The following is a 16,907-nucleotide window of genomic DNA, read 5'->3' as shown; positions in this document are numbered from 1 at the left end:
TGAAGTGTGAATCATTTATAAATGAGTTTTTATATTTATTATGAAGTATTTTTACTCCTCTTTTAGATATTACTCAAATCTCCGTTTGTGTACATTTGTTATATAGGCCCATTTGTCGGTTCACGATCGAATTCATTGATGGTAATTCCAAAGCGGCATATTTTTATTTCCTCAAATCTATCCTACGGTAGATCGAACCTAAATACTTGTTACAATGTGAGCACAAATCGACACAGATCTTTCAATAGGGCTAAAGTCGCAATGTACTCAAATGGAGAAAAATCAGTTTCAATATACGGCGATGCTTTTCTAAATGTAGTTTTTATTGTAGGTATAAATTACTTTATGACCATGTTTTTCCGGAAGCATCTATGGTTAAACCTTATGACAATATAACAAAGAATTTAATTTCTATGTGCTTTTAGTGGGTAGAAACTAAAAAAATGCTTACGCCCAATTTGCATCCCAGTCGTGATTTCGCCCTTCAGCAACCACCATTTGCGGAAGGGCTAAACGGTGTACATAATTTTCATAAGGGCGCGGTGAAAGGGCTAAACTGACTCTGTCTTGCTGGGTAGGGCTGGGTAAATGGGCGAGCTTGACAGTATACTTTTTAATAGGGCTCAGCAAATGGGCGCATAGAAACCCAATGTAAATGATAGGGCGCGTGCATCTTTTCTTCGAATTTCATGAAAATATCGAAATATTCGAATGTTTATGTGCAACAACTATCGAGTAGACATGATCCTAGTAGATATTGCTTATCATTTATATAATAGAACCGCCGTTTAAAGAATAATTTTGTGAATAATAACCGTACGCCCGGTTTTGTCAAAAAATGTAAGTTTAGCCTTTATATTCCATATGAGAAGAAGGGCCTAAGTCGAAATCTCGAAGAAAATGCATGTTTCGCCGTTTTGTTTTCTTTAATTATAAATCGAACTAAAAACCATTTTAACTAATTTTCACCTCAATCTTGTAGTATTTTTGTCGCATAATGTCATAATAGCGAAAACGCAGTTTGTTTACATTTGCGATTTAAGCCCTAATGAAAGATCTATGTCGAAATGAGATACAAAAACCAACTATTTAAAAAAGTCGAAGGTGTAAGAGTGGTGCTCAGAACAACGTAACTTTTATTTATCTTCAATACACTTCTCAAAATTGACAAAACTGCTAATATTTGTTCTCCTCATCGGAATACTGCCTCGGCCGAGCAGTTGTTATAGAATTTTTTTAAAATTATTTATTTGGCACAGCTCAATGCGTTAGCTTAGAGGAGCCATGGGTCTTTTAGATATTTACAAGAATTAAAAAATAAAAATAACAATAAATTTTATTTTGAGCCTGTAAGATCCCGTGCGCGCAACTTACTATTGCGAGCGGAGATCTTTTTTCGCGTCGGGAAGATGTTCCTTCTTTCGCCAACTTCGTGGTTACCCATGTTTGTCTCGTTGTTGCTTACGTCGGTATCATCATCTTGATTACTGCTGTGATACTCGCGATCAGATCTTCTTTCTGGCTTCTTGCCCTTGCGGGTCCCGAATGTGAACACTCCATCCTTGGTGGTAGCTTCTTCACTGGTGTTATTAGTTGTTAAGTTTGAAGCTTTTGTAGTTGTCATTATTGCCTTAACTGCAGCCACAAATTTGGCAACCGATTGTGGTTCAGGTAAAGATATTGGGGCTTGGGTGTTGGCATTTTTTTCTGCAACTGAGCATTCCTTATCAGTTTCTGGGCAGGGTTGTCCGTAGTGCGCCGTTCGTTCATAGAATTGGCACGTATTAGTTTGTCCCTGATATGTACAAAGAGTTCGCTGTGTAATGGCATCACCCCCTTCTGTGTTGTACTGCAGGGCAAGGTAGGAGGGAATGGGTTGGTCTACCCGCATTCTCACCACAAAGACGCCATTTGAAATACCTGGGAAGTAGTTTCTCCATGTGTCCTCCGTAATAGATTCCACTGCTCCATAATGCGACATGAATCTTTTAATTGCCACTTTGCAAGTAAGTGGAGATAAATCATGTAATTTCACTTCAATATTCCCGTTATTCATGTATACAGGGTTCTTGATTTCAGCGTTGTCACAATAAGCACGTGTTTTAAGTTGTTCTGCGAAATGAATCTTTTCGCCTGGGTGAATTAGTTTAATGTTATCAGCACCGAATGCCTGACGTGCTCAAGCTGTATGCAGGTGACTTCCGAAAACCGAAGCTGCATTTTCACCTTCAGCAGATGTTCCACATCACGAATACTTGGTCTTATGCGAAAAGACCTGAAGTCAATGGCCACTGTGTTAGGCCGAATAATCACGTTTTGTTGATGAGACTCAGTCATCTTGATAGATCACACAAGAATAAAAATAACGGTATCCTTTGTTGTTCGGACAACGCACACAAGTAACTGTTTTTTTTCGTTCGCTTTACACTGGCTCGGACAGAAGCAGGAGCACATTGGGTATTGTGACCGATACCTTTGATGGTTGAAAATAGACTGAGTTATAGAATTGATTAAAAATGATAAAATTAGCCACCAAAATCAACGAAACTGAAATAACGTAAGTGCAACAAAGATACCAGAACTAACGAAACTTAGGGCCGATTTCTTCACTCAACGACGAAACTGTGAGTGTGATACTAATAACCTCGTAACTTTATTTTTTTCTTCATAACGCTTTTTTGAATGTCTTGATCGCGAATGTTCGTTCCTTTCAATGAAAAGTTGATGAACATTTTAGATGAATAATTGGCGCAAAAATCGGTATGGTTTGTAAATAACATTCAAAACAAAAACTTCGAGCCTTTTTCTCTGTTTGGGTAAAATGCGAGTTACGCTCTTTTCAAAAATTATGCTTACTTTTTTGAAAAATTACCTGACAGTTGACCTCTTTATAGCAGTTGATCTAAATGGCGATACCCGTCCAGGGTTACCAAAAATACAGAATAATCTGTATTTATACAGATTTTTCAGCTATTTTCAGATCAAGAATCTGTATGTACAGATATACAGATTTTTGCATGTATCTACAGATATACAGATTTTTGAGAAATGATGTTACAAAAACTATTTTTTAGAAATATTTTTTTCAGTTTCCGCAATACTTCCTCTCTGTCTCTTTCAGCTTAGCCCTCTATATTAAAATATATCTTTTGAGAATGGTCGCTCACTCTGAAATCTAAAGGTTTGAATACTCTCAGGTTAGCACTAAGCAAACGCCTGGCTGAAGTCTACTTCCAGAAACGTTAATTGTAAAGTTCTGTGACTTTAATTCTCAATTTTTTGTTTCAAAATTCGACTGCTACATTGGTCAACTTAATGTATATAACATTATATATCAACAAATGTCATTTAATGAAGAAGAAAATTATTTTTCCATTGTGTACATCGATAAAGTTCAAGTTTCTGGATGTAAAGTATCAGAACGATTTGTAGTGTTTTTTACGAAAATATAAACAGGTCCATGCTTGACTGACTTAAACCACAGAAATTAATATCTTCGATAGATAATCCAGCAAAAGGTTAAACGACTCAACTGATTCGCTACAGATATTGACACAGATTTTTCGAAGAGTAAATACAGATGAAAAGATTTTTTAGGTAAAAAATACAGATTTAATTTTGGCAACCCTGTACCCGTCGGCCTTTTGCGGTCTTCAAGCGTTCACTTTCCGTCCATTCCGCGTTTTTCTTCATCTCGAGGAGGACGCGTGTGATTTTTCAAGTCAAAAGTTGCTGAGAAAAAAGATTAAAAAAGTGTTTTAAGTTCGCAATTTCTTGCTCAAAGCGTGCATTTACTTGCCTAGTACGGGAAACTAGAGGAAATGGCAGATCGTAAGTATTTTTTCGGCGTGAAATCACCCTCGGAAGATTCGCGACACATTCACGAATGGGTCCATCCTCCATCTTGAAGAAACGTTGAGAAGCCGACTTGGACGTAAAATCGATTTTTTCCCTTTTGCAGAATATTCCTCTTACGGCCAGCAGGATTTCGGTGGCCAAATGCAGTTTTCCGTTCCTCCGCCTGCGATGCCGCAGACTAATTTCAACCAGCCACCACCAATAGGCGGTGGAGGTGGTGGTGGTTACGGTGGTAGTGCCGGTGCATATGGTGGACAAAGCGCGGCACCCGGTGGATATGGGGCGCAAAATGGTTAGTGTTGCATTATTTTCTAACCTCACTTTTTTCCGCTCTGCTCGTGGTGTTATTGGTTTTTGAATGTACGCTGGGCTTTTAAATAATTGTTTTTCGTTTTGCAGATTATAAATCAAATAATCGTGACGGCGGTTATGGCGGTGGAAGCCGCGGTGGTTACGGCAGTGGCGGCCAGCAAGGCGGAGCCCGTGGAGGTGGTAATAATCAATCCGGAGGCTACAGGTGAGAATCGATTCCCCTGTTCAGTCGTTATATTGCACACCAATACGTTTATCGTGAGACACTTGAAATTGCACTCCGCTGGCCTTTCCACCATCCTTTCCCTGAAATCCCATTTCACTATTTATAAATTGCATAGAAAGGATAACATTGTTGTTTCACTTCAGTATTTTTCGCGAACAATGCGATTTTCAAAAGTTAAGCTTAATTGCAATTCTAATGACTTAGTTCACATTTTGTATTTTTTATTCAGATACTTTGATTCAAAATTTTAGTTTACTCAAAATAAAAAAAAATAGTACAACGGTGGCAGTCAACTAGTAATTACATTTTACACCTATATAATAGCTACAGGTAAATAAAATATATACTCCACTGTTAGTTAATTGCCATCGTACACTATACTAGTAAAATATCCACTAAATCCTCCAAAAATCCCAATTACCCTTCTCCCGCAAAGCAACAAATCGCGTCAACGTGTTTGGTTCACTTTCGAAAAACTGGACAGCTGCGACTAACGAAATGTTGAAAATTTGCTAAATTGCAATCGTTACTTATTCGTCCTCCAATCAATCATCATCAATACCAAATTACTACCTTCAAAACAAATGCAAATGTGTAACAAAATGGTTTGGTTTCGTGTGTTATAGCAGTGGCGCCGGCAACAAGGGTGGTTATAATAGCAAAGGTAAACACCGATCGACTGTTCGGTGAAAAACACTTTTTTTCACTGTATACTTACCTATTTTTCCTATTTCTATACGTAAACGTAAAAAGCGAAGTATTTTTTTTTAATTTGAGCGTTTGGTTAGTTATAGAAACGTAAATTGTCGTACATCTTACGGTTTCGGATCCGGTGGGTCCGACTGGTTAACTTGTGTCAATTTATTCAAAGCGTTAGGGTCTAAATGAACAACAAACTAAACAAGCTTTCGCTACTGTGGTCTTTTTACATCTTAATTGAAGTGATGCGTTTGTACCATTTTTCATGGCGCAGTAGCGAATGCTTGAATCTGAGAGTGTATTGTGCGGCAAAACAAAACAAAAAACGATCTTCGAATAATGATGGTTACTGTGTAAAATTGTCTAATTTTGAAATACGGTTTAACTTTGGATTAGGTTTGTGAAGGATTATTGATAAACGTGAAATGGATTATTCGTAGCATTGCCAGGGCAATACTTTACAGAAATAATAGAAAGGGAACAACATATCGTCTTGTTGGTGGTTCTGACCGTCCTGGTTGTTTTTGTGGGATTGTTTTTTTTATGTTTGCAGTGTGTGAATAGCAAAGAGAAGTTATCGGATAATACTGTACACGAAGCTTTCTTGTGTGTGCTAAAATTCTGTTATTTTCTTGGTATGTTTACTTCGGCCATTGCTACCGCTGGAGATTTAATCATCAGCGGCTGCTGGTTTAGATATTCTTGTAATCAACTTTGACATTGACATGTTGTAGTCTGATTTTCATAGGTACATAGGATAGTTTGAGCACGAGGTGTGCCTTTGAACAAAGTCAAAAAAAAAAAAGAAATAGAGCGGACTAACTGTATGTCTCCATCACTCACCTTCAAGATAATGTATTCATTCTGACTTAGAAATGAAACTTTTCAGGACTAAATATAAATTATTTAAGTACTTTGAGTTTATTTTCCCAAATTTGATTTCAACTGATAAGGTGGTTCATGTTTTTAAGATCTTAGCAACAGCAGTATACAGAGTTTTTCTACAATTGAATAGAAATAATGTTGAAACAATAGTTAGCAAGAGTCGTTAATTTACTGACAATTTACCCGAGAAATGTTGGGATTTCAACAATCAAAGAAATGAGTGAAACTTCTATTCAAAACAGAACCAAACAACAATAACCGCACATGATAGAATACAAGTTTATGCATTCGAAATTTCAAAATATTTAGCGATTTTGAAAACTTATCGTTGATACTAAGTTCCATGTTCTTGTAAAATTTAATCGTGTGCTTAACCCTCCGGAAGTCGCGCAAATGGCCCACTGAACGAGAAGCCGCTGGTGTGCTAAAACAATTTCGCTAGATTTTCAGAGCTGCGTGCACTCAGTGCACTTGCGCGACTTCTGGAAGGTTAAGGTTAAATTTACTGTGTATGGTATGCCTCAAACAATGAATAGGTCACTGAATTGAGAAAATAGCACAGCAAGTAACAACATATACAGCGAAAATCCTATTCGTTCGCTGTACAAAAAAAAATTCGTTCAATGGGCTCTAGCAGACAAACCAACGAGTAAATCTTGAACATATTTTTGTAATTTTGAATAGGGTAGACGAGCCCTTATTCGTCTTCAGAATGTCACACCATTCCGTTGATAGCCTGGTTAACTGTCACTGGACTAAACTGCCTAAAAAAGTTTCAACATCTTTGCTTCGTTCCTAAGAAACAATACAATGAAAAATCTGGCCTGGAAAATGTAAAATACTCGCATTTGAGCGAAGTGAAAAATCGGAGTACAACATACCCTTATTCATTCCACCATTTAAGCTAATGCGTTGAATAGAGGCAGCAGATACTGCTCTAAATTGTGTGTTTAATTGGCTGGAATGAATAGATGTGTTAAAATGAATTAGAGAACAGTTACACCACAGATAACAGACATTTAGGCTAGAACAAAAAATTTTCAAAAACCTGTGTGTGTAAACTTTTAAATTGATAAACGTTGGAAATCCGTGTTTCACTATTGCCATCTGCGCAACTGTTTGCTATACGTGTTTGACAGCTGCACTCTAACTGCATTGTACCGATCACTGCGCCATCTACAAACGTTTGCCAAACGTGTTTCAGACGTCTGATTTATTCGGAATCTCAGTAGCGGGTATTTACACGATTCAAATCGAGCCTAAACGTCTGTTATCTGTGGTTACACTTTGCAAAAATAAAAGTTTCACTTTTCTGAAATTTGGACTGGAAGACCTGGACCTTTAAGAGAAATTTATACAAAATACTCAGACATGGCTATCAGGTTACATCTAGGGGTCGGCGAAAACTGTTTTAACAGCTTTAGTTATTAAAAAGAAAGAAAGAATATCTCGATTTTGTCAGTTTTACCATTTTGTCAGGCTAAACTACGCTGAGAATAAGGAAAACCAGTCTTCACTGTAGTCTTTTACCCTATAAGCTCACATTTATTATTCATCTTATGATAATCAGGTGTTGTGGGTCTGCAATTGGAAGAGTGTACTATGTAATCTAGGAATAAAACCACACAACTTTAAAATTCCCTTCAGTACCACGGACCGTTTTACAGTATGCTTTCTGTCCTGTCAGCTACAGGGTTCAGCGAGGAATAAGAGTAGATGGTACACAAACAATGTTCAAATATTAGGAGAATTAAGTCACATGATGCTGCTACTGCTACTGCTCCACCGTACAGCGAAATAAAATATACAAACATAGCAAAAAGGGGTCGGACTTTCATCACTACAAAGGTGAAGGAGAACGCTGCAGTAGGAACTCAGGTCATTGAAGATATCAAGGCATACACCATGTACATCGGCTCCAGTTTGGCCATACAATAATGAAAAAACTGTTCAATTAAGAGTTCGACAGGATGTACTGTCCACGAGAGGAGCATCGATGTCCATGTGAAGAGCCTCGACAAAAATTTTGAAATATTTCGTCTACCACTTCCTTTTATCAGATCTCATCCGCTGTTTGACATTTGGGTACTGTTGAGGAATAATATAATGAATCGCCTAATGATCGCAGTGGGTGTAATATTCACTAAACTCTCAAGCTTATGTTTCTCACTAACGACAAATTGCAGAACATTAGGCAGATGATGGATTCCCGGCCGTCTTTGCGAAATGTGGTAACGGTGTTTGGTTACTTCAGCTTCTACAGGTCTAAGCAGTAAATCGTACTAGTAAGCGAATGAAGTGACTGAGATACATTACATTGCTACGGACTACGAAAATAAAGAATTAAGCTTTACTGTTACAATGATACGCATTCTATGCGCATAGTTCCACCACATTCGCTTCCTTTAATAACGTTACAGCAAAAGAGCTTATCACCCTTATCCTTTTTTACGACGAATGCGAGAATCGAACGAAAGTGGTTCGTATTCTCGTTTACGACATCATAATCAAACCCAATTAAACCCATTCCGGAACCGGTTCGGATTTCTGAATAGAGTCAGTATGGATGATGATGTATTTTGATGTATGCTCAGTAATTTTCGATTCTCATTCATAAAATGAAATTAAAGCAATGTGCATCAAAAAATACAACTAGACCATAGTTAACACGAGTAATATGTATATCTATCAGGCTTCCGTCTTACAATACCATCACAAGCTCGCAAATCTACAGAATCGCGCAGCGACAAATAAATATTGCTAGTGTTTTTTCGTTACCCCAGCTATAAGTGCAATATCGAAGGTACCAATATCATTCTGAATCTCCAAGCGAAAACGAGTGTGCGGAGGGAATAATGAAAACACTCTACTACATGCATGGTCTCATTTTCGATTTCGCAAAGTGCTAGTGGTATGGAAAGAAGCTTCGTTCTTTCGTCAGTTTCGCCTGATTTTGGCAAATTGGTATTTACGGGCTGAAACATGGGGTCTCGCTCTACCATATTGTATCCCATTACTTTGACATGCGTGTACCCGGGGCAATGTGCCAAACTAATAGGCTTAGAATATGTAAGAGCGAGATAAAAAACCATCAGTGTTAACAGCGGCATGCGACCTCTAGTAGTTATAATCTCTTTTGTTTAGGGTTTCCGGAGAAAACAGCATCAGAAAATACTAGGTCCTATTTACACCGATTTGATATCATCGATGCAGTTGAAAATTCAACTGTATCTCGCACTAACACAACTGCACAAGGATTAGTCAATTGAGATACAGTGATACCCCGTTTTTATCAGCCCCTTGGTGAATTGTAGGCTGATGAAACAGGGACATTGATAAAATCGGGTCATATATATTTTTTGTCTTTTTAATAAACCAAAGCTCTTAAAATATTTTTCTTTAGTCCCAAGATATAGCCTCATAACCCTTTCTGATTATTTTGTTTAAATTTCCCTTAAGGGTGCCTAACAGTGCAAAATTCATAAAAAAAAAAAAAAATTTTATTTTTGCATATTTCGGATGCCTAAGATAAAAATATGCTCAAGAAAGGATTTACTGGAATTAAAGTTGGTTCGTCTGCTAGAGCCCAGCAAACTATCAATTTTCATACAAAGCTAATAAAATCGGAGGCTGATAAAATCGGGTCTTTACTGTATACAGACTTTGACGGTAGTCAACATATGATGGGCTTAGCCGCTTCCAGGCCCATGTCGCCCGTGTAATAGCATTGGCCAATGCTATTACACGGGCGACGTGGGTCTATAGGGTTGTTTTGATTTTAACAAAGGCAGATGTTAGCTACGACAAAATGGCTGCCTAGCAGGGGCCTGACAAAAAGCGATTACAGGAAGAACTTTCTCCTGGTTTGCTCCAAAGTAGGTGCTTCCAATTTACTCGGTACTGGAACAAAGACAAAGTTTACATGAAGCTCAAAATAGCTTACGCTACACAGCCTGTTACACGAATTGTTTTTGAGAAAAGGAATTTCCGCGTCATTCGACACGCAGAAACGAATCCACGATAACCGCGCTACCGTATCTTTCGAGAACCTGAGTTCCGGCGAAGACTACATATTAAGAGGGGGTAAGGGCTCCAGCGTAAAAAAAAACACTTTTTTAAAGATTTTGTTTAGAACTTTGCGAACTTTCATTCCAAAACAACTTAACCGATTTCTTTCAAACTTTGCATACACATTCTATGTAAAAAATACCTAACCCCTACGTTGAGTTATTGAGATAAATTTTCAATTAAGGGTTTTTTTTTACTCATTTTAAATAAAAATTACTATTTTTTACGAAAAATTCCGCCTTTTTATGAGTAAACTGAGTTTACTGAGATCAGTAAAATTTTATCGGGAAATTTATTCTCACATCATTCAAGGGGCCTCAAAATTGAGCACTTTTTTGGGAACAAATTGTAAAGCATTTACTCAATGGATTAAGAAACTTTTTTTTGAAGATCCATGTTCAGACTTTTCAATTTTACTTTTGAAGACGAAAAGAAAAATCTCTCGCGACCTTGAAAAAATTCATTGATGACATTGATGTTGAAACTGCATGAATCCCGCTTAAGTAAAGTTTTGGCAAATTGGGTAATCTGTAATCAGAAAACTCATATTTTTTTCATAATCATGGTCACGTTGGCTATGTTTAGATGAGAGAGATTTTTTTTTATTTTAGGATTTGTAAAAGTTATGTAACGATTTGTAAAAATTCTCAATATTTGCGTTATTTTTTGGCCCATTAGGGGCCATAAAAATGGAACAAATTGACATTTTGTAAATCCCTCTCGATCAAACATAGCGGTATGTTTTCTGAACAATTGGACAAAAAATTATCGAAATCGGACCAGTACTTCCATGAAGTCTTACTTGACCGCTTAAAAAACACTACTTTCGGGGAAACAAGTTTAAAGAGAAAAACTCGATAGTAGTAACTTACTAGATAATCTCCCGGGTCCGCAGAGCGCACCTTCCCCTCACCAAAATGTTCTTGGCTTTGCACGACACCCACTTTGCATTCAGAACGAGTTATACGTTCACTATCGAGTCGAGTAGCACATCTTTCAGCTTCAGTCCCCAAGGTAATTCCCATCACCTCCATAGCTTGTAAGATCGATGAAAATCCTTGGTTGAAGATACCGACTGCCAAATAAGTCGCAACATTGACCACCTACCTGCCAGAATTCGTGCATGTGTTTGGTGCTAAGAAACAGATTCCACTATTCAGAGACTCATCGATGTTTTGTGCGTGAGCTCATAAGCATCTTTCTGATAAATCATTAGTTGATAGACTTTTGTAGATCCTGACATAATCGAAAGTTTCTAAAGTTTCTTTTACTTCAGCCTGACGCCACTTGCACCAACTGTCCTCGCCGGGGGAACACTTTGAATGTTGGGGAATTTCGTTCGATGACGAGCAGTGTTCGAGGGAAGCCCAGATTGCATTTCGCATATGTTCTCCAGAATTTGAGTTTCTCCGAATCGCCAGCCCATAAAATTTTGCTAGCTGTCCGATTGATTTGTTCGTCAACTTTCCCTTTCCTTTCCCACCGATACCTTTGTTTTCTTTCTTCGGTTTTCGTAAACTCGTTCCCATATGCTTCTCAACAAGTCCGACGCATTCTTTCTTCTGTACGATAATCACGTCCCAAAAAAAAAAAAAATGAAGCCATTCACAGACGCTCACATATACATAAACGATCTAGAATGGACCGGTGAATTCTTTAAACAATGATTTTTCCATAGACAAGTTACCAAAGAGAATAGGGAAAGAGACGAAGAGGAAAAATCAGTCAAAACGGCAACACTCCCTTTATGATGATTTCAGCACTAGAATTTTGGCAACCGCTTCCACAGGCAGCACTTTAAATGACTCCTATTATAGTTTGAAAACAAACCGTATGTCGATCGTTGGATTTGTTTATCAAACGATGCGCATTTCGAAACAAAGAGATGAAATAATTCTAAAGCTTGTTTTTACTCATACATATACTCTAGAATGCACCTCACAATCACGATTGAACCAAATTATGACGAAAATTGAAATTTCTTTTTTAATAGATGCACAATTATACTTATCTCCTCCAACTCAGGCATGAGTAATGTTTATTTACATTGCACGATTGGTCTGCTCAATAAGGTATTTTTGGCTTCACACTATTCGTCTCTTTCCCTATTCTCTTTGGTTCACACTACAGAGTTAAGGTTCAAGTTACCTTTTTTAAGCATGTGTTAGAATTGAACGCTTGGAAGTGTGCGTAGGAAAATTTGTGTTCAGCTTTGCCACCGGATTATCCATTTAAACCTTTTTAAAACTCTAAAAGAAGAATATCAGTCGATTTATTAGATCATCACGATTCAATTCATGCAAAATACCTGCTGGAAAAACCATCGGCTTAGCTAAATGGTGCTTTTGAAAAAGTGGCTGTGGTTTTTTCATAGCGCAGTTGTGTTGCGTACCCCAGCTCGGTGTGGTAGTGTGATAAAAAATCACAGCCACTTTTTCAAAAGCACCATTTAGCTAAGCCGATGGTTTTTCCAGCAGGTATTTTGCATGAATTGAATCGTGATGATCTAATAAATCGACTGATATTCTTCTTTTAGAGTTTTGAAAAGGTTTAAATGGATAATCTGGTGCCAAAGCTGAACACAATTTTTCTTACGCATACTACCAAGCCTTGAGGTAACTTGAGCCTTAAAACACGTTATAATAATTAGCAACAAAAAAATGTCATCAAGATAGCGTTAAAACACGTTTTGTGAACGTAGTATAAGATGCCTGAAAAAACGGAGGATATATCACTTATTTATGACAAGAAAATGAATCTGAGATCAAGCGACTCGTAACAGGTTATGTGTTAGTGCACTCAGGCGGTGTAGTTCCACGGAGCTGTGCTCTATCAACAATGTAAGCGAGGTTCATGACTAAGCTGACCAACTCTGACGAAAAAATCCGCACACTATGCGAACTGTTTGCCTAAGCGTGGTGAACGATTAAGCTTCGTTGCGGTATGGTGTGTTTAGTGATAATTTCTCCGGAATCAGGTGTCCGATCATTACGATTAAGGTGCCGTTAAGATATGAAATATGAGAATGCTTACGTATTACATATTTCGTTATTAGTTAAATGGGTTGGGTGTTATTCCCGTCAGAGTGGTCGTGTTTGTTTCAACTTTATCTGTCCTGTGTTCCAGGTTTAATCTATAACAATATTAGAGCATTGTAAGACATTGCACTGGGTTTTTTGTCGTTCTGATTATTTATCAATGACAGTTTTTGTTGACTTGCTACATGCTTACATGCGAATGACGTCAACATTTTGTTCTAATAATCGAAGAATACTTGAGTTTGCCTGATGTAGTTTTACCTTTAGTCAAGTATTGACGTTGGACGAACAATTTTCATTCTGGTACAAAATGTGTCATCTACGTTTCCGCAATCCTAATTCTAACCTGGGGTCACTAGAAGAGGGTGATCATTTGTTTTACCTCGTAGAATTACAGAGGATATTCAGTACCGAAGTATCGATTAGACATAAAAATCCTATTCGTCCGCCCAGTATTTGTAACGGACGGATGAGTTTCGCTCGTATTATCAGTGTACGAAAAGTTGTATGGAAAGTTAACCGGCATTTCAAAATTCCGAAATTAGACAATTTTGCAACACACATTACGTGATATCACACAGAACCTACCAGAGTCCAAGAGTACCGACACAAGAGTAATGAAAAGAGGATCCTTAGAGTAACACAGAGCGTAACAATAAATAGTTTTAAAGAGTCAAGCGTAATGTTCATCAAGAGTAGTACCGTGTTTAAAGAGTAAAGAGTTGAAATCGGTCAAATTTTAGAGTATACTTTTAAGTAAAACAAAAAAAAAATAAGCTCCCCGCTTCACCACTAATGCAGCATTTTTTGTTGTCGTCATTCTTTTTCCATTCTTACCCTACTCACACTTACACAACTATCGAAAACGAACCAATGAACAATTAGGAGCCGGAGAGGGTGAAATGGTGACTCAGGAGGACACAATTTTCATCCAGGGCATGACAGTGGAGACGACTGAAGAAGAAATTGCCGAGTTCTTCGGTGCAATCGGTGTCATTAAGGTAGATTGGCGAACCGATCGATCTGTTGGTGGTTTTTATAAATAAAATTATTTCTTGTTTTTTGCAGAAAGATAAACGCACTATGAAGCCGAAAATTTGGATGTACAAGGACAAGGAAACGGGTCGAATGAAGGGCGAAGCTACCGTCACCTACGAGGATTCGAATGCTGCCCAGTCCGCAATTCAATGGTTCGACAGTAAAGATTTCAATGGAGCCATCGTGAAAGTGTCATTGGCGACGCGCTATAACAATTGGCAGTCTAGAGGTGCTGGTGGACGTGGTGGTGGTGGTGGTGGTGGAGGTGGATTCAACCGAGGCGGTGGCGGTTTCGGAGGCAACCGTGAGTTAATAAAATAGTCAAATTTTTGCATTAATTAAGCGTCGGTCGGTGTCTATATGTTTTCCAGGCGGTGGTGGTGGCGATCGCGGAGGTGGTTACGGCGGTGGTGATCGCGATGGAGATCGTGGAGGTTCCCGCGGGGGTTCAAGCATGGGTGGAGGCGGTGGTCGCTTCGGAGGTGGTGGTGGTGGTGGCGGTGGAGGCGGTGGAGGCGGTGGTGGTCAGGAACGAGATGGAGATTGGGCATGTGGAGAGTGTAGCAATAAGAACTTTGCATGGCGCAACGAGTGCAATCGATGCAAAGCACCCAAAGGCGATAGTGCTGGTTCGGGCGGTGGTGGTGGGGGTGGCTTTGGCGGCCGGGGTAGCGGTCGAGGCGGGTTTGGCGGAGGTGGTCAACGCAATAGCGGCGGCGGTGATCGTGGTGGTTTTGGCGGTCGTGGTGGCTCCCGAGGCGGTGGCGGTGGTGCTATGCGTGGAAAGTAAGAACATTCGTTCAGCGGGCATATATTTGCTAGTTGCAACATTATCAAAAATCACAAACACTTTGTTTTCAATTACAGCGACAGGAACCGCGGAGACCAGCGATCGAGACCCTATTAAGATGTCTGCAATGTAAACTAAGCCCATTTAAACTGAATTAATTTTTTTTAAACTACCTTCTGTCTGTATCATCACTCACTTCCAATCAACAGAACACAAGTAAGATTGATTTTGATTCAAAACTTCGAGGTTTGAGAATCTATCACTAAAACACTTGACGACGGAATGAACATTCGGTTAACCACCGGCGTAACCATAACGTCCGGACGCATCTACTGAAGCTGTAGCGATACGTGAACTTAGTGTAGGACTTTTAGCTCGTAAGGTGTATGTAATGTAATCCTCTCATTACAATCAGCATTAGAAAATTAGTCGCGTAGGACTCAATTATTCAGAGACCTGTACGAATCTGCTTGTCGTAACAGTAATATAGATCGCAAATGAAAAATACACTGCATAAATAAAAATTCTCTGCGACAAATTACGTTGGTACTTTTTGATTCCATATCGAACTGCTTCCCTTCTGCGTACGTAGTTTCATAGTTTATTTGCCCAGTTTACGGGTCCTATTACCGTCAACTCGCCTAGTTGGATAAGGTGAGAGCGAAAAAAGCGACCACCGCAGTGACGGAAGTCACCCTAGGTGACAGAAGTCATCTAGCAGAGCGATTCCAAGAGCCAATTCGAGTGAAGACGGTCTCCGTGAGATGAAAAAAGTGACAATTCTATCCGATGTTTTCGTTTCGATTTTTGACAAACATCGATTGTATCCCGTTCAAAACGACGAGATTTTTTCACAATCGATCTTTTTGCCTCGAAAATCGTTTTTTTCATCTGATCTTTTTGCCTTTCTCATATAAAGAAAGGCTATGCAATCACTGTAAAAATCGACTTTTTAACCGAGGCCCGGAGGGCCGAGTGTCATACACCATTCGATTCAGTTCGTCGAGATCGGCAAATGTCTGTGTGTGTGTATGTGTGTGTGTGTGTGTGTGTGTGTGTATGTGTGTGTGTCATTTAAACTCACACAATTTTCTCAGAGATGGCTGAACCGATTTTCGCAAACTTAGTTTCATCTGAAAGGTATAACGTTCCCATAAGCTGCTATTGAATTTTTAGTTGATCCGACTTCCGGTTCCGGAGTTACGGGTTGAAAAGTGCGGTCACACAGCAAATTCCCATATAAACTGGTACCACCATGATGTTCAAATGATGTAAAACATATCAAAATTGATGTAACATTACTCTAGTTTGCGGGTCTGGATCACTAATGATCAATTAAAGCAGCTTTGACCACATTGGCCACCTATGACGGTTCATAACGCCCCCGGGGAACTCGCCAAGTTCCTAAACTAATATCACACCCATTCCACAACGAATTCTCTACCGATTTTTACAAACTTGATTTCAAATGAAAGATACAGTAATGCCATTGACTGCTGCTGAATTTCATTCGGTTCTGACTCTTGCTTCCGGAGTTACAGGAGTGTTGGTAAGGATACACTGGAATTTTCCATATAAATCGGTACAATCGTAATACCTCAGAGGCTAAAAACTATTGAAATGGTCACCAAATTACTTCTAATCGCAGATCTAGATCACTGATTGCCAATCAAACATTCTTTGAATATATTGTCCAATATCGACGATTCCGGAAGTCCGGAATTCCGGGCATATTCCACAATTAAAGTCACATCGGTTCTTCGGTGATGACTGAACCGATTTTCTCAAACCAAGTCTCAAATGGAAGGCAAAATATGCAGTTGAGTATTGCGTCACCACCCCTCCCCCCGCCTTGCCCTTACACCTCCCTCCTTCATCACTCCCCTTCCCTTGGACCACCCTGACGCCTGCATTTCCTTCATCCACCCCGTATACCGAAATAAGATGAAGGATTTCTCAAGCATCCTCCACTCCCACTCTACTAACCCCCCAT

The 16,907-nt window shown here is 39.0% G+C and overlaps 1 protein-coding gene across 2 annotated transcripts; it reads left to right on the top strand.

Annotated features, from left to right (window-relative positions):
- The first annotated feature begins 3,676 nt into the window (after window positions 1–3,676).
- On the top strand, window positions 3,677–15,455 carry LOC131694917 (RNA-binding protein cabeza-like). Of its 2 annotated transcripts, XM_058983435.1 has the most exons (8): window positions 3,677–3,831; window positions 3,962–4,150; window positions 4,258–4,375; window positions 5,023–5,060; window positions 13,972–14,087; window positions 14,155–14,428; window positions 14,496–14,910; window positions 14,992–15,455. In XM_058983435.1, exons 1-8 carry the CDS (start codon window positions 3,822–3,824, stop codon window positions 15,029–15,031), a joined length of 1,200 nt encoding a protein of 399 aa, XP_058839418.1. In that variant the 5' UTR covers window positions 3,677–3,821; the 3' UTR covers window positions 15,032–15,455. The 2 variants fall into 2 exon arrangements, with proteins under 2 accessions (XP_058839418.1, XP_058839419.1); XM_058983436.1 differs by lacking the exons at window positions 3,677–3,831; window positions 5,023–5,060 and having other exon boundaries at window positions 3,968–4,150.
- The last annotated feature ends 1,452 nt before the right edge of the window (window positions 15,456–16,907 follow it).

This window comes from Topomyia yanbarensis, unplaced genomic scaffold, assembly GCF_030247195.1.
Source record: "Topomyia yanbarensis strain Yona2022 unplaced genomic scaffold, ASM3024719v1 HiC_scaffold_20, whole genome shotgun sequence".
Taxonomy (NCBI): Eukaryota; Metazoa; Arthropoda; class Insecta; order Diptera; family Culicidae; genus Topomyia; species Topomyia yanbarensis.
The sequence above is the reverse complement of the archived record's forward strand: the minus strand, read 5'-3'. Positions and strand labels throughout refer to the sequence as shown.

Coding starts and splice junctions, on each gene's coding strand:
- LOC131694917 (XM_058983435.1), top strand. Junction 4,151..4,257: donor TGGATATGGGGCGCAAAATG/GTTAGTGTTGCA, acceptor TTCGTTTTGCAG/ATTATAAATCAAATAATCGT. Junction 14,088..14,154: donor GTGCAATCGGTGTCATTAAG/GTAGATTGGCGA, acceptor TGTTTTTTGCAG/AAAGATAAACGCACTATGAA.